The sequence below is a fragment of the Eulemur rufifrons genome, chromosome 24, assembly GCF_041146395.1.
Source record: "Eulemur rufifrons isolate Redbay chromosome 24, OSU_ERuf_1, whole genome shotgun sequence".
Taxonomy (NCBI): Eukaryota; Metazoa; Chordata; class Mammalia; order Primates; family Lemuridae; genus Eulemur; species Eulemur rufifrons.
The window spans coordinates 34,201,604-34,222,208 of NC_091006.1; the positions used below are offsets into that span (position 1 = coordinate 34,201,604).

The 20,605-nt window shown below is 42.6% G+C and overlaps 1 protein-coding gene across 4 annotated transcripts in view; it reads left to right on the forward strand.

Moving 5' to 3' along the window:
- CORIN (corin, serine peptidase) overlaps positions 1 to 20,605 on the forward strand; it is a 198,119-nt gene that overhangs the window by 118,593 nt on the left and 58,921 nt on the right. For all 4 annotated transcript variants that reach the window (XR_011231390.1, XR_011231388.1, XR_011231389.1 and 1 more), the window contains exons 6-10: positions 4,748 to 4,861; positions 11,035 to 11,142; positions 14,612 to 14,722; positions 16,509 to 16,625; positions 20,247 to 20,354. Coding sequence is in view for 1 of the 4 variants with exons in the window: in XM_069457572.1 (XP_069313673.1) it covers positions 4,748 to 4,861; positions 11,035 to 11,142; positions 14,612 to 14,722; positions 16,509 to 16,625; positions 20,247 to 20,354 (558 nt within the window). In the remaining 3 variants the exon portion in view is untranslated. The remainder of the gene's footprint in view (positions 1 to 4,747; positions 4,862 to 11,034; positions 11,143 to 14,611; positions 14,723 to 16,508; positions 16,626 to 20,246; positions 20,355 to 20,605) is intronic.

A 20,605-nucleotide genomic window follows, 5' to 3' on the forward strand; every position in this document is an offset into this window, starting at 1 on the left:
CTTGTTGCCTGGGCTTATTCTGTCCACCCCCTAACCTGCCCAATTAGCTCACCACATATTTTTCACAGGGGACATTGTTCCTGTTTACCAGAACAGAAGAACATGTGAGTCCTATAAAGATTTTGGAAAAATTTTAGCAGTTTTTTTAGCTGTGTATCTGATCTTCTAGTCTTAGCACATTGGCAGATACGCCTCTGGAATGCAAGTTAATTAAATTGTGGTTGTATTTAGTTTTACACAAGGCTGAGTTTTTTTCCTTGTTAGGTTTAGTCTTCGTGGCTTTGTTACGTGCAATGCTGGTAACTAGGGATGTTAGGGAGGATTTGATGTTAGGGGGGATTTGATGTAGCTGTGCTGTGAAGGGCGTGCAGTTGTAGAAAAGTGGGAGCGCCATGGGAGAACAGGGACCCAGGGACCCCCGTGTTCCACCGCATGGAAACCATTTAACAGGACGCAAATGATTTAACAGTAACAGCAACAGCATTCCTGGGGCAATTGACTTCCTTTTCTGTTTATGAGCCAAAGAGAAGTTAGGAATTCTATCCCTAGCTGTTGTTATATTAAGTCTTGTGTGTGTTGATCTCTTCAGAACCACATTCTCTTCCAGTTATCTTGTTGTTTCAAAGAACTCAGTTGCCTCCACTTTCCGTGTCCAAGGAGGCAGTGCTATGTCTGCAGGCTGGGGCTTGGGACTTCTAGTCATCAGTAATATTAGTAGCAGGTTAACCCTTTAAGCACAGCCATTTTTTAGCACTTGGCGATGGCTGTCTTTCAGAAGTGAATTGCACAGCCCAGCCTTAGTGAACAGAACACGCTGGGCCTTACCTGTTTTGGTGCTAGGTGCTGTTAAATGCTAATTTTTTTGGAGGGGGGCATCAAGTGTTTATTTCCTAAAGCAAATTCAGAAAGCAGAACCCCTCCCCAAGTCTAAATGAGTAACTGTCTTTGAATTTAGAAAGCTTTTCCTGCCTCATCCAGGGGGTAGACAATAAGCATGCAGTTTTGCAGTTGTCCATGTTTACAAATTTGAAGAATTTCCAATCGTTACTTTTCAGGAAACAGAATCCTGATGTACATCTTATTTTCCAAAGATTTTTTTAAAAAATTGCTTCAGGGTCATATTTAGGACCTTTAGATACTAAAACTTGAGGTAGTAGAACAGTATATCATTTTAATCAGACAATCCCAGTTGGGAAGCTTCCCTTCCTCCCTTCCTCCCTACTTTTCTTCCTTCCTTCCTTGCTGAATCGCATAAAGATCCTTTTTTAAAAAATGTCGTTAGGGTTCTGCTTGGCAGTCTATTTCTGGCAGTCTCTGATCATACAGCTTAGCTTCCTGCTTTCTCCTCTGGTTTTTCTTTACTTCCTACTCTGTCTAATTAGATTTAAAATCTAAGAAGCAGGGTTTGGTCTAAGTCATTTTATACTGTGATTTCACTTGAAACGTGGAACGATGATGTGAAGCTGCTTTCTAAGCTCTGTTTACGCTCGGTCTCCTATCAGTGCCGCCAGTTACATTGTTTCCTGACAATGACTTTTAGCTAATTTTTACAATGACTAATTTTTTTTATAGAATAACAGATCTTCCATCGTGCTCCAGACAGGCAGTGAGTGTACCTAGCTCTTATTTTTTTAAGAGCCGAGTTTAAGCCGAAGGCCAGATGGCAAAGTTTCCACTGAGTCAAAGCGTAGCTGTATTTCAATGGGCGGGAAATGAATTGGGGAGTAACTTCGGCTTGAGGACAGTTAATTTGTGGAGTTGTTTTGGATTTGCTCTGAACATTTGTTTGACAGAAACAGTTTCTCATTAATGAAAAGATGTTATATAAAAGGCCCCGAGGGATGTTAAACTGCAGAGTTGTGCTTTCGGGAGGGACCCCGTGTCATGTTGTCTTTGCTGCAAGTTGACACAGACCAGAAAAGAAGACGTCACCATGGCACTTCTCTTTTTAGCCTAAGTTCAGAGCTCCTTAAGTGCATTTATTTGGCAGGCATTTATCGGCCATCTCACATAGACTACTTTTCAACAAAAGTGTGTCAGTTAAAAGGTTAGAGACCTTTGTTTCGTTGATGGTGAATGAAGCATCTGTATCCTGGTGGCATCTCCTAAGGAAACAGCAGGGCTGTGTGGTCATCTGTGCGTTCTTGGGAAGGGGACACCGGCATGGAGGAGGGAAGGACCGAGCAGAGATCGCACCTGGTCACCCACGTGCGGTGGCACGGGGAGAAATTTGGAGGGCAGAGGAGGAAGCAGAGGGGCGTAGAAGACATTCTCTAAGGCATCGGCATGTCCCTCGTGTAGCAGAGCCCAGTGCTCACCTGCTTGGAGAAGAGGCTGAGCCTCCGATGCGAAGGGCTGTGTGGGCAGCCAGGAAAGTTGCACACCGGGGACCCTGGCCCGGTACCCCGGCTTGGCACAGCCGTATGGCGTGTTCTTCCCAGCATGCACGCTGCAGACGTAGAGACCGCGATCCCCTCGCAAATTCTCTGAGGCTCCTCCTTGGTTCTTCCAGGTACCATGCCAGCCCCCTGGATCCTCCCGCCACTCTAAGGAGCAAGGCCCCCACACGATATGCCTCAGCGCTATTTCTCATCCCCTTTCTGAGCGGGGAACTGTGAATTAATTTGACTTAAAAAAAATAAAGTTAAGGTGGCGTTTCTTTACCCCTAGTGTAACGGACTTAAATCCACACCCAGTGCACCTTCAAGCAGGGCCACTCTGAGCTCACTAGCGAGCCCAGGTGACATCCTTGCTCTGACTCCTCGTGTTCTATACGTCTCCTGCCCCTCTCTCCACCTGCAAGTCACTCACCCTCTGTCTTGTTCTCTCCAGTCTAAGTACAGTGAAAAGCCAACTACGATGAAAATCCGAACAGTCTATAATTAAGTTCAGAGCTAAGTATTCCTAGCCAAAAATGAATTAACACATAAGCTCTTCATGATTTTAACTGAACATTTAAAACCTTAATGGCGAAGGGGTTTTCAAACTCGTTTTTTGATGGCAAAAGTCCATTTTCAAAGGAAAGTGTCCGTGCACTCAAATGTATTTAACATGAAGCAGACAACAGGAAAGGTCTCTGGTTGAAATGGAGTGGGGAACAGAACACACCCTGTAACCCAGGCTGTGGCCCCAAAGTCCCTTGCCTTGGTATCCTCGAGTTCTGAAATACACCGTTTTAACCCAAAGTGTGGGTAAGGTGGTGTGACCATCAGGGGTGGAATATTAGACGCATCATCACGGGGAAGATTATCTTTGGTAGAGGTGCCTTTTAGACTCATTGTCCTACCATAAGAGCAAATACTGCTCAGAAGCCAGACCTGTCTATCTGCAGGTTTGAGTGAACACCCCACTATAACACGGAGGGATTTTTATATCGCAACAGCAGTTTATTCCCTTAGCCGTGAAAAGAATAAAATTGTAAGCTACTTCTTGCCTTTGAATATGGAAGGTCAGGAAATAAGAACAGCATGTATAGGCTGCTGCTGTATAGGCACCTCACGTTCTCAGTCTTCATTGAGTCACTCAATGGGCATTTGATTTGCTTCTATCATGTGTCAGTTTTATTCTAGGCTCATGCACAGCAGTAAGAAAAACTGATAAAGTGCTTTCCCTCAAGGAGATTACGTTCTAGAAGGGAGAGAGACAGTAAGCAAACAAATAAATATCTTTTGCTAATGTAAATTATGTGAGCCAGAATGAAATAAGATTTTGTGAGGTTTTGTTTTGTTGTTTTAGCAGACTGTTGTTCTGATGGTCTTGGGTGTCCGTGCTATTAGCAGTGACTAGCATAGTGCCCTGTGTTTAACAGATGTCTAAAAACAGAGTGAGAAGGATTTCTCAGCTTGCAAGATAAGATACTTCTGGAGAAGACACATTTTAGTGATGGAATTAGAGGAACAGAGAGACAAAGATTGATTTCATTTTTAGATTGTCAATATATTCTTGATCTTGATTTTTGATTTTCAATGGAAATTTTGCAATTTTCCGAGCTCCGGTGTCTTCAGAAGTGGTCATTGTTTATTTGACCTGAGCCAACCTGTGGTCAGAACTTGGTACATTCATCGTTGCCTAATGACGCGATACGTTCTGAGAAGTGCGTAGTTGGGCGATTTCGTCACTGTGCAAACATCGTAGAGTGCACTCGCACACACCTGGATGTTGTGGCCCGTTACGCACCTGGGCTACATGCTGTGGCCTATGGCTTCTGGGCTGTAAACCTGTCCAGCATGTTACTGTACTGAATACTGCAGACAGTTGTAACACAGTGGTAAGTATCTGTGTAAACATATCTAAACATAGAAAAGGTAGAGTAAAAATACGGTTTTGTAATCTTATGGGACCACCATCATACATGCGGTCCATTGTTGACCAAAACGTCGTTACGTTACGTGGTGCACGACTGTACCTCCAGCATCTGTCACATCTGAGCACTCCCTGCTGCAAGCTGCAATCCTCCGTCCTCTCTTGTCGGATGACTTCGATAAACAGCCTCCTGACTGTCCTTATTTCTTCCCTTGTCCCTGTTTCCAACACAATAGGAGAGCAATCCTTTAAGAACGTAAGCCAGATCATGCCGCTCTGTACTCGAAGTGTTGCAATGACTCTTCTTTGTTAAAGTGTGAGGCTTTACACAGGCCTGCAGAGCCCTACGGCGGCTGGGTTAAGGTTTTCTACTGCTTATTTATTTCTCCTAATAGAAAAAAACCAACCTTGTTCTGATACTGGTTTTATGCCCTTTTTTCCCCAGTGCTGTGCGGCGGGGGCGAGAGCTTTCTGTGTGCCAGCGGGCTCTGTGTTCCCAGGAAGCTGCAGTGCAATGGCTACAACGACTGTGACGACTGGAGCGACGAGGCCCATTGCAGTACGTGACCGACCGGCTGTCGGGGATTTGTCTGGGTGCACAGGGATTCCATTCGGGGGCCTAGAAACCAAAACGATTTCATCGTGAAATCCTGACAACCACCCAGAGTTGGCATAGACTGCTTTTGGTTTGCCCTTCTGAAGCGAGCAAGCGTGTTTATCTTGCCCTGAGTGACAGTGGCGTGTTTGCACACCTTGCAAAGCCACGGTTTGGTGGGAGCTCAGCACAGACACTGCGCTGGGACAGATCAGGGACTGAAGTGTTTGAGCATAAAGTGTCCTAAAATTGGGAGAAGGCTTTTGGTTTATTTTGTCTGGGTGAGGATTTTTGTTTTTGTTTTTAAAGCTTTATGAGTATAAAGGTCAATGTTTTTTAAACAGGATATTTTTATGGGAAAAATTTTCACCCTAGTGGTTTTTAACATTAATAACCAGTAACTACAAAGCCTCTTTTATTTTTTTTTTTTTTATGGTTATCCTAATGTTGGGATATAATTGTATTTTTTTTTTATTTCAGCGTATTATGGGGGTACAAATGTTTAGGTTATATATATTGCCTTTGCCCCACCCAAGATAGCTTCAAGCATGTCCATCCCCCAGACAGTGCAGACAGCACCCATTAGTGTGAATATACCCATCCCCTCCTACCCCCCACCACCTGCCTGACACCCAATGAATGTTATTACTATATGTGCACTTAGGTGTTGATCAGTTAATACCAACTTGATGGTGAGTACATGCGGTGCTTTCTTTTCCATTCTTGTGATACTTCACTTAGTAGAATGGGCTCCACCTCTATCCAGGATAATACAAGAGGTGCTAGATCACCATTACTTTTTGTGGCTGAGTAGTACTCCATGGTATACATATACCACATTTTATTAATCCACTTATGTATTGATGGACATTTGGGTTGTTTCCACATCTTTGCAACTGTGAATTGTGCTGCTATAAACATTCTAGTGCAGATGTCTTTTTTATAGAATGTCTTTTTTTCCTTTGGGTAGATGCCCAGTAATGGAATTGCTGGATCAAATTCTAGTTCTACTTGTAGCTCTTTGAGGTATCTCCATATTACTTTCCACAGAGGTTATACTAGTTTGCAGTCCCACCAGCAGTGTATGAGTGTTCCTAACTCTCCACATCCACACCGACATTTATTGTTTTGGGACTTTTTGAAAAAGGCCATTCTCACTGTAGTTAAGTGATACTTCATGTGGTTTTGATTTGCATTTCCCTGATGATTAGAGATGTTGAGCATTTTTTCATTTGTTTGTTGGCCATTAATAATATAACACAAAAGATGTCACAAAACCAAACAAAACTGATGCAATAGTTAGCTCCCACATATGAGTGAGAACATGTGAGATTTGTCTTTCTGTGCTTGGCTTACTTCATTTAACATAATGTTCTCCATTTCCACCCATATTGTTGCAAATGACAGGATTTCAATCTTTTTGATGGCTACGTAATACTTCATCTGTATATGTCTCCCCCACAAAAAGGTAGCAGCAGTGAGTTCTTTGAGTAAAGAGTAGGATTACTAGGAGCTGGGTTGGAGTGAAGAGAGCTGATGGAAAAGATGGAATTAAAGCTAAGCCTTGCACTCAGGTGATGTCTGTATACTCTAGAACAGTTTTCGACTCTCTAGGTGACATTTTGCAATGTATGGAGACATTTTTTATTTTCGCAACTGTGGGGATGGGGGAGGCTCTACTGGCATCTAGTGGGTAGAGGCCAGAGATGCTGCTAAACATCCTTCCCTGCACGGGGCAGCTGCCAACAGCACAGAATTGCCCAGTCCAAAAGGTCAATGGTACTGCAGTTGAGAAACCCTCCTCTCGAGCTGGAAGCCAGTAGTAGAAAGAACCCAGGGAGTCAATAAGCCTGGTCATTGGCTCACAGCTCTTGCTGTTGAAGAGCTGAGCAATGGTGGGCAGACCATTTAACACCATGCTCATCTCAAAGTGAGAGGGTCTGATTGAATGATCTTGGTCCTCTCCATCTTTAACATTCTGTGGGTGAGACCTGAGCATCCGCATTTGCGTCTTGAGTTGAGGCAGCGCATTTATATTTATAGAGACTGAGCAAGTTGAAGGAAGCCCTTGATAAACACAGGCTTTCTGTTTCTTAGCTTTCTGCTTTAACTTACTGACAATTTTGAGGGACAAAAGTTAATAGTGTGTATATGAGATACCAAACTGAAATAAATATTAACAGGCAGGAACTTCAGAAGAAACATTTTGTATCAAGCTCTCCTTAAGAAAATGAAAAGCTGTATCTACAAAAACATCTACCTTAGGGTCATGCAAAATTATGCTTGTATTGAGCAAGGAAATCGCAGCAAATGGCTTTTCAAAATGTTGATTTCTTGGCCCCAAATGGAGCTGACAACACCTCTTTTCAGTTCAGATAAACATTAATTCCAATAAAAGGGGCCACTGTGATCTTTGCTATTTGCTGTGTGTTTCTGGCTGTGCAATGCCTCTGGCTAAGGTTTTGTGTATTTACTAATTACACAGACCTTAGGAAAGTAACACGTTGCTTTCCCAATGCAGCTAATTTTGTATCTAACTTCTGGAAATGGCTCTAACCAAGCAAGTTATAACAGTGGAAAGTTGGAATCTGCACCTGTATGAATAATGAGGATTTTTTAAAAAAATATCTGAGTGCTCTCCATTTATGAAATAGTTTAATAAGTGATGACATCAATTTTTAAAGTATCGCCAATGAAATATTTCAGTGTGAATTACTAGGGCCAGAATGGGCCTCACAGAGGACACATAAACCTTTGGAAATTTTTGGTGTGATCTCAGGTTAATCAGATTCTGAAAGGAGTATTTGATTCCCCAGTACTCCATCAGGGAAAAAAAAAAAAAAAAAAAAAAAGCGTACTGCTTAAAAAAAAAAATGAACTCACGTAGTTTAAACTCTGCAGAACCGCTCTCCACTCCCCCTCCAGGGAAACGCATTGGTACTTTCACACCCATGGTCAAGATGAGAAACCTTTTTCCCCTGGTTATTGCTGATTCTAACATACTGATTCATAACTTCCCACAAGAGTAATTTATATTAAAACAAAACAAAAATCAAAAACACTATTTAAATTTTGCGAGGAAATGTATATATCTTGATGCACAAATTCCCCAAGTCTGCCCTCAGGAGCACTGAAGGCATAGTCGGTCCTTCTCGGACTCAGGTACGGTGTTCGGTAGCCCCGGGTCAGGGGTGGGGTGCAGGGTGGGGAGATAGCGCCCTCTGCTGAATGGGAGAGAATAGTACTGTCGAGGTGATAACTAGGACCTCGTGTTAATAGTTCTTGTATTTTCCCTTAAGATGGGTGTCCCCATTCGAAAATTATTCAGTCTGGAGGGTGTGAAAAACAAAAAGTACTTGCAAAGTTCTACATTTGTATAAGTGTGAGCATGTGCGTACACGTGTGTGTGTTTGTGTTTGGACACATACACACCTTCTTAATGAAGACCTTGAATAGATGGTCTCTAAGGCCCATGCCACTCCTAAAATGATGTGATTCTAAGTTTTTAAGATGATTTTTTTTAGAAGATTGCTTTCCTGAAATAGAAATTTATGGTTCATGTATACGTAAGTGTAATATTTTGATGTGGCTAACAGTTTAACTGATCAGTGCCAAAGACTTTTGATAATGAATGGTCACCAGGTGTGGGATGTTTACACTAAAGCGGTGTCCACCGCCAGCTGTGTGAGACACAGGCTTCTGCTCGAGGAGACACAATCAGCTGGAAGGCAGGAGACTGGACTATTGACCACTGGATTTCTGGTCCTCATCAACCAAAGTAGACGGACCTTCAAATGTGCCCCCATTTTTCACCTCTTTCCCTTGTTCTTACTATTTCCTCTACATGAAACACGCTGAACTCTTCATTACACCCACCCTGCTGAAATTCCGTCCATCTTCAATAATCCTTCTCCACTGTAAGCAGCCTAATTTTTACACTTAATTTACTTTAAGGGATAAAAGATAACACATTTAAGACATCAAGTTTCTATTAAATGCAAGTCTCTTGACATATATTGATTTTGAACATTTTCACAGCTTTATTAAGGTATAATGTATATACCATAAATTTCACCTATTGATTTTTAGCAACTTTATAGAGTTGTGCAACCATCACCACAATCTAGTTCTTGAACTTTTGCATTTTCCCCAGAATTTCCCTCCCACCCATTTGTAATCAGTCTCCAATCACAACTCTCCAGCCTCCAGTAACCACCGCTCTGATTTCTGTCTCTATGAACCTGCTTTTTCTGGACTTTCATAAATGAGTCATATAATATGTAGTCTTTGTGTCTGGGTTTTTTCAGTTAACATTTTTGAGATTTGTCAATACTGTCATATATATCAGTAGTTGAATCGTTTTAATTACTGGATAGTATTCCATTGTATGGCTATATTACATTTTGTTTCATTTACCAGTTGGTGAGTGTTTAGAGTTTTTCCAGTTTTTGGCTATTTTGAATAATGCTGCTGTGAACATCCATATACAAATCTTTGAGTTGATACATGCTTAATTTCTCTTCGGTGGATCCCTGAGAGTGGAATTCATTAATTAATTGTATGGTAAGGTCCTAGTTACCTTCATAAGAAGCTGCTAAACTGTTTTCCAAAGTGTTTTACAAACTATTTTATATTCTCACCAGAGACACATAAGAGTTTCAGTTTCCCAGGATCCTTGCCAAAACTTGGTATTATCCATCTTTTTAATTATAGCTATTTTAGGGGATGTGTAATAGTATTTTCTTGTGGTTTTAATTTGCATTTCCTTAATGATTAATCATGTTGAACACCTTTTCATGTGCTGATGAGTCATTTGTGTTTTGCAAAGACTTTTTATTTATCAATAATTCTTTTGTTCATTTGTAATTGAGTGGTTTGGTGTTTTATTATTGAGTGTAAAAGTTTCTATATATTTTCTAGTATAAGTTTTTTATGATACATATGATTTGCAAATATTTTTTTCAGTATGCGCCTTGTCTTTTCATTTTCTTAATATCTTTTGAATCACAAATATTTTTAATTTGCATGAAGCTCATTTATTTTTTTCTTTTATTACTTGTGCTTTTGGTGTCATATCTAAGCATTCTTTTCAGAGGTCACAAAGATTTTTTTCCCTCTATTTACATCTAGAAGCTTCATAATTTTCACACTTACATTTAACTCTATGACCCATTCTGAGTTAAGTTTTGTGTATGATTTGTGGTGAAGGTGAGAGTTCGTTTTGTGCATATTTAATATCTAATCGTCCCAACACCATTTGCTGAAAAGAGCATTCTTTTCCGTGGAATTGTCTTGGCATCTTGTACACATTATTTTATTAAATTCTTCTCTCAAACCCTATTAAGTGGCTGATTTTGCTGCAATTTCATAGATCAGTTCACAGACTCCTAGAGTTGGATGAACACACAGAAGTCCCACAGCTAGTGGATGGCAGAACCAGGATAGGAGTTCTGCTGTGCCCAAGCATAACACCTTATCTTATTAAAATCGAGAAACTGTGTCCCTGCATATTGTTTATTTCAACATTAAACTATAAGCTTCCTGAGATCACCTCATTTACTCGCATCTTGCCACCATAACCTTAGGACAGTACGTGTTTATTTGAGGATCATGTGATGAAACATTCAATTAACTTAAGCAGGAAAATTTATATGAAAGGAAATAACTCTATAATCTAAATGACCTATTGTCTCCGTCATATTTATGCTTACCACTTCCACTCTAAAGAAAACATTTTTGGGAAAGAACCACTCACCCCCTATGGAGGTTACTTATTCTGTAGGAACAGGAATTTGATTAGGAACTATAAATATGATGAATTGAGAATGTCTTTTCTTACCTTTGACTATGAGGGAGCTTTCAGGCGACATAAAGTGGAAATCAGAGAAAAATGCTCAGCAAGTGCTAAAACATCTGGCTTGGGAGCCAGAAGGTCCTGGTCCTGGTGGCACAGTACTTGATAGGTGACCTTGAGCAAGTCATTGGAACTGTCTGTGCCAGCCTCCTCACCTGTCAAACAGGTGTGGACCAGGTTACCACTATGGTTTCCCTTCCATGACAGGGTTTCATTAGATGAAGCGCGACTGTGACACTCTGTACTGTTCTGATGACACATCGGTGGCTTCTCCTATTTGCAGACTGCAGCGAGAATCTGTTTCACTGTCACACAGGCAAGTGCCTTAGCCACAGCCTCGTGTGTGACGGATATGACGACTGTGGGGACCTAAGCGATGAGCAAAACTGTGGTAAGTAGCACCGTGCCCCTAATGGTTTTAATGGAAAGTCACAGAAATTCATGATCAAGAACTTGCATTTCCCTGCACGTTAATATGATCGCCAGGTTAAAATACCAAGTGGTTGGTTTCTTATGTTTTAGAAGGGAGCAGTTTGTTCAATCACTGGTCTCAGGCATGTCTTCTGTGCAAAGGCGTGACTTCTTGCATGATCAGGCACATTAAGGAAATATTAAAGAAATGGGGTGAAAGGATGGTTAAAGCCGTTAATGTGTTAATAGTTTTTTTCTCCTCCAAAGTCTTTTCTTTCTTCTCTGGCTAGAGCCAGCGGCTTATGTTTAGATTTTGAGTCTTGAGCAGAACTTTGCAGACAGATATCATGTCTGTGCCTCATTCCCTTATTACGTGTAACTAAAGACCCCTCCTTTATTTGATTCTGAAGCACTACAGGGGCTATTTGTGCAATAGGTACATCTAGGGTTAGGATGATGCATTCATTTGTTTTATGTACAGATGCTAATGTTCTTTTAAAGAATGAACCTGCCTTTGGAAGAACCATGTTCAATTCTGCATTCCATCTTGTGAATTAAAATCAGCAAAATCCCTTTTGCCTATTTACCTTTTTAGCTTTGTGTTTGGCTTTACAATTTTTAGGTCGTATATTATTGAGTGACGTAGGAACTTTGCAGTATGAACACAAGAGCAGGCTGGGATGGGAACGTACCCTGGACAAACGCAGTCAGTCAGCGTTGAGTATTAGACAATATTGAAAAGAATGTTTGGAAGGAATCAGGAGTATGATGAGAGGAATGTCTCGGAGTGGTGAGTGTCAGAAATAGCCCCATGCTGGGAAACGTGGCGGTTTCTAGGAGCACTGTCTAGCTGTCACTTGCTGCATCTATAAAAATATTGAAAAACATACGTGTGTACAAACCATTCCACAGGTGACTGATGTGGGTTATCTTATTTTGGAAATAGTTTATTTTCATTTCATTTTATTTTTAACTTACACATAGTTGTACACTTACGGGGTATAGAGTGATGTTTAGATATATGTACATAATCTGTAATGATCAAATCAGAGTAATTAGCATATCTATCACCCCATTTATCATTTCTTTGTGTTGGAAACATTCAAAATCCTCTCTTTTAGCTATTTGAAAATTTACAATAAAATATTTTTAACTACAATCACTCTCCAGTGCTACAGAACACTAGAACGCATTCGTCCTATTTAGCTCTGATTTTGTATCCATTAACCAACCCGTCCCTCTCTCCTCCCCTCCGCCTGCCCCTTCCCAGCCCCCAGTACCCACTGTTCTCTCTCTATTCTATGAGATCAACTTTTCTAGCTGCTGCATGTGAGTGAGTACATGAGGTATTTCTCTTTCTATGCCTGGTTGATTTCACTTAACATAACGTCCTCCTGGCTCAGCCCACATTGCTGCAAATGATGGGATTTTGTTCTTTTTGATGGCTGAATAGTAAATAGCATTCCACATTTTCTTTATCCGTTCATCTGGTGGTGGGCATTCAGGCTGATTCCACATTGGCTGTTGTGAATAGTGCATGGGAGTACAGATCTCTCTTCAATATCTATTTCCTTTCTTTCAGATATATACACTGAGCGGTGGGATTGCTGGATCATCTAGTAGTTCTATTTTTAGTTTTTTGAGGAACTGCTCTACTGTTTTCCATAATGGCTATACTAATTTATGTTCAGATGAGAGTTCTCTTCTGGGATTAACTAGTCTTGAGACAAAAGATGAGAGGGAATTGCAAGTGTATAAATGATAGAATCTATAGTTGCAAGTGGCCTTAGCGACCATCTACTCCAACTCTTCCCTTTCCCAATGAGATAGCTGGGAAAATGGTCGGGGCGGGGGGGTTTGGGAAGGAGGAGTGAGTGTAGCTTGGTTGGTGGAGAGAACCAGGGGACACCTGGTGTGTGGAAAGCAGTGGTCTTCCCGGTCAGCACGATTCCTCTAAAGGTAGTGGGAGATCATGGAGCTTGAGTGTCAGGATGGCTGTTGTCTTCATCCCATGCCAGTAATCACCACCTGCGCTTAGACTCCCCTCTCCCCGGCTCCCTCTTTCTAGTAGGCTGAACATGGCTGGCTCCTCTGGTTCTTGTCCGAGCGTCACGCTGCTTGTGCTTTTCTTCTTTTCTCCGTACTGGGTCTTCCACATTCTTCACTTTATGGATCCAAAATATCCTTTAAGATCCGTGGTCTCCCGAGGAGCGAGTCTGTGACAATGGCACTCTTAATGGACTGGGTAGTTTCTCATCACTGAATCAGTTATTCATGAGTCCACACACATCTCTTAAGGAGCTGCTGCTGTTTAGAGCATCCCATCTCCCACGGCAAAGCGTTCCATGGCTTCTGTCCTCTGTGAGAGGAAGCATCTTCCCCCCACCCCAAGAACGTATAAGTTGGTTTCTTTTTTTTTTTTTTCTTTTTTTTTTTTTTTTTTTTTGAGACAGAGTCTCACTCTGTTGCCCAGGCTAGAGTGAGTGCCGTGGCTTCAGCCTAGCTCACAGCAACCTCAAACTCCTGAGCTCAAGCAATCCTCCTGTCTCAGCCTCCCGAGTAGCTGGGACTACAGGCATGCACCACCATGCCCGGCTAATTTTTTCTATATATATTTTTAGCTGTCCATATAATTTCTTTCTATTTTTAGTAGAGATGGGGTCTCACTCTTGCTCAGGCTGGTCTCGAACTCCTGAGCTCAAACGATCCGCCCACCTCGGCCTCCCAGAGTGCTAGGATTACAGGCGTGAGCCACCGCGCCCGGCCAAGAACGTATAAATTGGGACAGTGTTTACATCCAGGCTGAAAGAAGTCATGAAAATGACATAAGTGTTTAGCATTGCCCACCCAGCAGTTCTTTCCAGTATGAGGTATATATTAAGGTAGCTCCGTAAAAAACTTAAGCTCGGCGTCGGGAGAGATGATAGAAGGAGATGCTGCCCTTCCCGATCTGCCAGAGAGAGGTAAGTTACGATTCTTAGAAACACAAAAGAGCTGTCGCAGATGCATCGGATCAGCCACGTACGTTGTGAAGCACAAATCTCAGTTACGTTTGAGTCAGTGTAGAAATCACAGATGTTTCATGAGGAGAGAAAACAAAGACGGAAGAAAACGGAAGAAAACAACAATAAGAACATACTCTGGGGTCGGGACAGCCGCGCAGTGTTTATTCACCTGGAAATCAGACATGTCCCACCCCACGGTGAGGGTGCTCAGTGGGGCACACACTGGGGTGGGAAGTGGCGTTTTTGTTATTTTGTGTGTTTGTTTTTGCACTTTGTCATGTGAACAGAAGGTGGCACTTTAATTGTGCCAGACCCAGCGTAGAAACGTCATTGGAGGTATTGGAACAATTGGAACTGACCCTTGGACGGGACTAGGGGCCGCGCTGTCCTACAGGTTTGTCACGCTGGCTCTCTGCGTCCTCATGAGTCGTGTGTCGTCTCCAGATTGCGACCCTGCGAAGGAGCACCGCTGCGGGGATGGGCGCTGCATCGCCATGGAGTGGGTCTGTGACGGTGACCACGACTGCGCGGATAAGTCCGACGAGGCCAACTGCTGTGAGTGCCCTGAGGGTTTCATTCTGCTTATCTTGTTAGGGTTGAGGACCGCATGTAGGATTCCCTATCTAAACAGCTTTCCCAGGGAAAGATGCTTATACTTTGGTTCTAGCCTAATTGGGTGGTGTGATGACAATAACACGCAGTGTGTCTGCCCTCTGCGCCTCTCACCCCAGAACGCCAGGCTTAATGTGGCTGATCTGGCCACGAGGGTGTCTGTTTTCTCTCTCATTGCTCCATGTGTCTCCTTCGTGCTTCCGTAACTTCGTCAAAGGTGATACTCTTTCCAGAGGCTGGGGGCCTTTCTTCTGGAAATAAATATATAGGGAGCTAAGCTTCCCTGTAGGAGCCCCCAAGTATGTTCTCAGGGACCATCTGTGGGAGAACGTGCAGAGAACTGCCGGGGAGGAGACAGCCCGTAATGTTCATACAGCTACGAAGGAAGTGTGTGATGGTGATTACAATTTTATAGCGGGTTGTGTTTCTGGGTGAATGGAGATCTTCAGGTAGGTTTTATGTTACCAAATTAACAACAAGTATGGCTACTAACTCTTTTCTTTTCCCGCTAGAAAATACAGTATGTCTAATAGGGAATAACAAAAATGATTGAACAGAAGCAATAAGGTGTTAAAAGAGAGCACAATTGACCTGAAAGAGTTAATGTAATGTATTTTATGCACATTTGAACTCATTAAACTTTTTATTTCATCTTTTGCTGTCCAGTAGTAAAAAAAAAAAGTTGATTTTATGAGATTGAATATTGAATTGGCTTATAATTTGAGGCCAACAGAAATATGTGGATTACATAGTAGTTCTTTGACATAAGAAAAGCCATATAAAAAGTCATACAAATACAATGACTAGCTTTCCAATTCTCTGAATTGAGTTTGCGATGAAATATCACCTGAGTCCTTGCTGAGTGGACACGGTGGAAGAGTGGACTGCATCCTCGTGGATCTTGGGGAAGCGAGGACATGACAGTCAAGTATGACCCGCTGGTGCTGAGCCTGGATTCCAGCACAGGGGGTCTTAAGGTTGAGAGTGACTCAGGGAAGCCTGAGGTCACATGATACCTGGGTTTCTAATGCTCTGAAAGACAATAGGCATAGAGTTTAGACAACCCATAGGAATCAGAATGGATACTAGACCATCCTTTTTAAATATCAGATGTTACAAACAAGTTTTGAAATAAAGTGTTTATTGTATATTAGGTGCTACGTGAGCTCTTTGCCATATGTGTATATATGTTGGCTCATTAGGTCAGACAGATATAGAATGAAATATCTGGGCTTGGACTGAGAAAAGCTTGCCTCCACCTGCTGCCCCTGGCTCTTAACAGCCATGTGATTTTTAGACAGCCAGTAAACTCCCTCAACTTCAGTTTGCTCAACGTTAGAATGAGGATGATACTATCTACTTTGCAAGATTTTTATGAGGATCTGAGGCTGTAAACACAGTGCACCTAGCACAGCTCTCGCCCTATAATAAGCACTTTGTGAATTGTAGTTTTTATTAGTGATATCACTACTGTCCTCGTTAAAAACAACCATGCAGTTCTCCAAAAAATTAATTTTTAGTAAGTGCTATTTAATGAGGCGGGGAGAGTCCTAGAAAGAAAACTCTCCATTACAAAAATGTTTAGAATTGAAAAAAAAATAATGATACATCCGTTTGTGTGTGCAGAACACTGTATTTCTCGGTGGTGGCTGGTAAGCAGGTTTTGTTTGTGTGACGTGCGGACTGGAAGGGGAGTTCGTAGAGTGACTGTCATTCTGGCCTTTCCTAGCCTGTCACAGCCAGGGCCTGGTGGAATGCAGGAGTGGACAGTGTATCCCCAGCACCTTCCAGTGTGACGGAGACGAGGACTGTAAGGACGGGAGTGACGAGGAGAACTGCAGTGACAGTGAGTGTGGCCTGCTGCTTCTGGAATGTTCCTTTATAATGGTGGACCTTTCCTTGGAAATACAGCAAAATGTTTGAAGTTGCCCAGTGCTTTAGTAGGCCCCCCACATGAATAATTCCAGATTGCCTGACACGTCGGTCCTCCTGGCCCCACTTAGCTGGGAAACCCTTTCTTTCGGTAAATACAATTCTCAAGCGACCTATGCTGAGAAACCGCCCCTTGGGGTGAAGGGAGGAGGTGGAACACCTCGACTGCAGGTCGCATTCGGGAAACTGTTGTATGGAGACGGCTGCAGTAAAGAGGAAAGCTGAGTGTGCAGCGATATGGGACTCCAGTTAGGAGGAATTGGCTTCCGAAATTAGATGTAACGCTTCCCTAAAAACCACGTTTAGAGGAGCAGTTAATGCCTCACATGACCAAGCAGTAGATTAATACTTCAAGAGGCTTTAAAAGGAGTCTGCTATCTGTGTGTGAGTTTCAAAAAGAAAAAGTAAATCCAATAAGTTGGTTTTTAAGTGTGCCTCTTCGGTCAGAAAAGGAAGTTCTACGCCGGTTGTTTTCCATTACGGTTTGTGCGGAAGCCGCTCCATGTGGGCCTGGCGAGGACATCCCTAGACTTAGGTCACATCTGTTGATGTTACACAGGCACAGCTGGTTGTTAGGGGTGTGGTTGCTGCAGCCCTGCTGCCTGGGGTCGGGCTTGGCTCTGTCACTTGCTGTCTGGTGACGTTCAGCAACGTGCTCAACCCCTCTATGTCTCAGCTTCTGCATCTATAACCCAGAATTACGATAACTGCTTCACAAGGTTGGCACATGCTGAAAACTCAATAAATTTTAGCTATTATCACATGACCATTAAGGCATCTCTTGGGTTGTGTATATTCACAATCAGCTAATGAGACTGGTCACCTATAGATAAATTAGTTTTGTCATAATGGATGTTCTTTTTAAGAGACAGGGTTTCACTGTCACCCAGGCTGGAGTGCAGTGGCTCCATCATAGCTCACTGCAGCCTCAAACTCCTGGGCTCAAGTGATCCTCCTGCCTCAGCCTCCCCAGTAGCTGGGACCACAGGCACAAGTCATCACACCTGCCTGATTTTTTTAAATAATATTTTGTAGAGATAGGGTCTTGCTGTGTTGCCCAGGCTAGTCTCAAACTTCTAGCATCAAGCAGTCCTTCCACCTTGGCCTCCCAAAGTGCTAGGATTTTAGGTATGAGCCACTGTGCCGGGCTAATAATGAATACTGATCATTGGAATAATTTTAATGGAAAAGCATCTAAGACCAAAAGAGAGAGTTTTTAAATCAAAGACTTATTATGTAAAAATAACATATAAAGAGTGCTTTGTTTTATCAATTTTGAAATTCAGAAGGAAATCCCTTATTGAGCATGAGTTATAGTGTGCATGTCAACCAAGCGCCTCTCTATGGATCAAATTGGTTTTTTCTTTCTATATAATTCAACTCTGAAATAATTTTGAATTCTTCACTATGAAATGGCAGGATTAGTAGATTGTTTCCTTACATCTGAGAGATATAAGAAGGTCATATGATAAAATGGACAAAAAGGAAAATTTTAGTATCTTTGTATTGTTTACTTTAATAAATGCAACTTAAAAATGTACATGATAGGGCTAATACGTGGTCACCCGCTGGGAGTTCAGTGGCAAAGACATCGGCTGATGCGGCCTGCAGGCTCCAGGGCAGACAGGCGAGCTGCAGACCATGATGCAAGGCGGTATCTAACCGTGATGTGTTCATAGGCTGTGACGGGGATAAGGGGTGCTCTGGTGCCACATATGGGGTGCACGCCCTGGTAAAGGGCCTCAGGCCAAGCTTCGCTGGGGAAGAGATACTGGAGCTCAGATCTGAAGGGTGAGTAGAGTTAGGAGAAGAGCGGGGCTTGTAGAGCATTTCTGACGCAGGGTGCCGCTTGGCCTAAGCCTGGAGGTGGGAAGGAGCAAGGCATGTATGTTTAGGGAACTGAGAGAAGGCCATTGTGATGAGAGAGCCGAGAGTGACACTACATGGTACCTAATTGCCATCGTGGATGGAAGTCTTGCTCTAGACAGGGCTGGGGGGCGGAAGCAGGGTCCGATTCTCCCGAGACGTCAGGCCTCGTTGCAGATTTAGGCCTTTGGAACCCTGCAGGCTCCGTCCCTGCCTGCCTCTCTGGTTTCCCTCCCATCCTCCTTCTCAGCGGTCCAAGCTCCAGTGACTTTGAGCTGTGCACGTTCCGATTCTAGGCCTTTGCATGTGCTGCTTTTCTGCCTGGGAAAACCCACCCTTCCTTCTTACCACAACTGAGCCCCTCTGCCTGGAAAAGTCCTTTGAGAAGCTGCCCTGTCCCGGCCTAGCCAGCTTCTACTGCTCTTGCAGTGCATCCTCCGGAAGGCAGTGGTCACGCAGCATCGCAAGGTTTTGTTCATAATGACCCCCCCCCGCCCCCCGTCAGAGTATCCCGCCCATTCATCTCTTGGTGCTCCGTGCCCGGCTGGCCACATAAACTTGTCACATGCAGACACTTAATATTTGCTGAAATAATGAATGTGTGATGTCAAGAAAATTTCCTCAAGAGCCTGAACTCACGGGAATCGCCTAGGTTTGCTTTGAGAAAAAGTTTGACCCTGCTGACATTAAAAAAAGAAGAAGAAGAAGGACATATCTTTTCTGCAAGGCTGTGATATATTGTGCTGCACATTAGTGGTACTCCAGAGGAGAAAGATTCCAGTCTTATAAACATTATCTTAGAATTATAGGTAAGAAAGATTATAGACACACACATACTGTTATTTATATTTAAAAGTGCCTTGTAAGATTGTCTAGATTTCAGATGACATGTCTGAAAGTAATTGAGCACAATGGGTGAGAGAAAGAGAAAGGGCAGTAGTTTATTACCTTATCCATTTAATCTACAAATGAGCAGAAAATCAATGGGAAAAGCAGTTTCCTCTCTACATACCTTAAGGAAAAGCCATTAGGGCAAAGGCTGATGTTACTGTTGTCATTCACTTGGAAACAAGAAACCTGGTTCTCGAGTCATCACAGCCAGGCCAATGGTACTTTCCAAGGATATATGGAAAATGTGAATAACAGCTGCGTAAGACTTGTGTTATGATGAAGTCTCCCTATTGTATGGGTGTCGATGCCTCTTTATTATTAAGGAAAGCGTTTTCCCTCGAGGGAAGACTACAGTTGGGGGAAGATGAATTGAATTAAATTAAACTTGATTAAATATTAATTTAATATCCAGAATTCCGAGACCCTTATATTGCTCTCACCCCCTCAAATCACTTGAATTTTATTTTGTAATTGTAGGTGCCCATGTAAAAAGCAAGCACTATTTTTTCCATTAAAAGCAACAGCCACCTGTTTCTCAGTGTAGTTTGTCTCTCGTTCCTTCATTCCTCCTTCAGAATACCTGGATTGTATTTAGTTGCCGGGAAAAGGAATCCAGAAAGTCCCTCTCCAACACGTGTTTGATATTTTTGGAGAAACTGAAAGGAAATTAAAGTTGTGTCATTCCGCAGCTCCACCAGACACTCTTATCTCTTAGATCTCAGTGTAAGGAATTGGCAGATGATGAAAGCCATCGTCTTTCCTTTTCTTCCCTCTGCAGGTCAGACCCCATGTCATGAAGGAGACCAAAGATGCCTCCACAGTTCCTGCCTTGATTCGTGTGGGGGTAGCTCCCTCTGCGACCCGCGCAACGGTCTGAATAACTGCAGTAAGTACAGCAGCTGACAAATGCAATCACCGTGTCGGGACATGCGTTCGGTACTTTCCGTCCCCGTTGACATGACAGTGCTGAAGTCTGGAATCCCTCCAAAAAAGCATACCCTGTCTTCTTTTTCTTTTTTAAAGGTTGCATGTGGTAGCAGAGAAGAAACAAAATGGTCTTAATTAACTTAAATCAGAAACAAATGTGTCATCGTGAATGGGCTATAAATCCACATTGCTTGATATCATTACCATTGC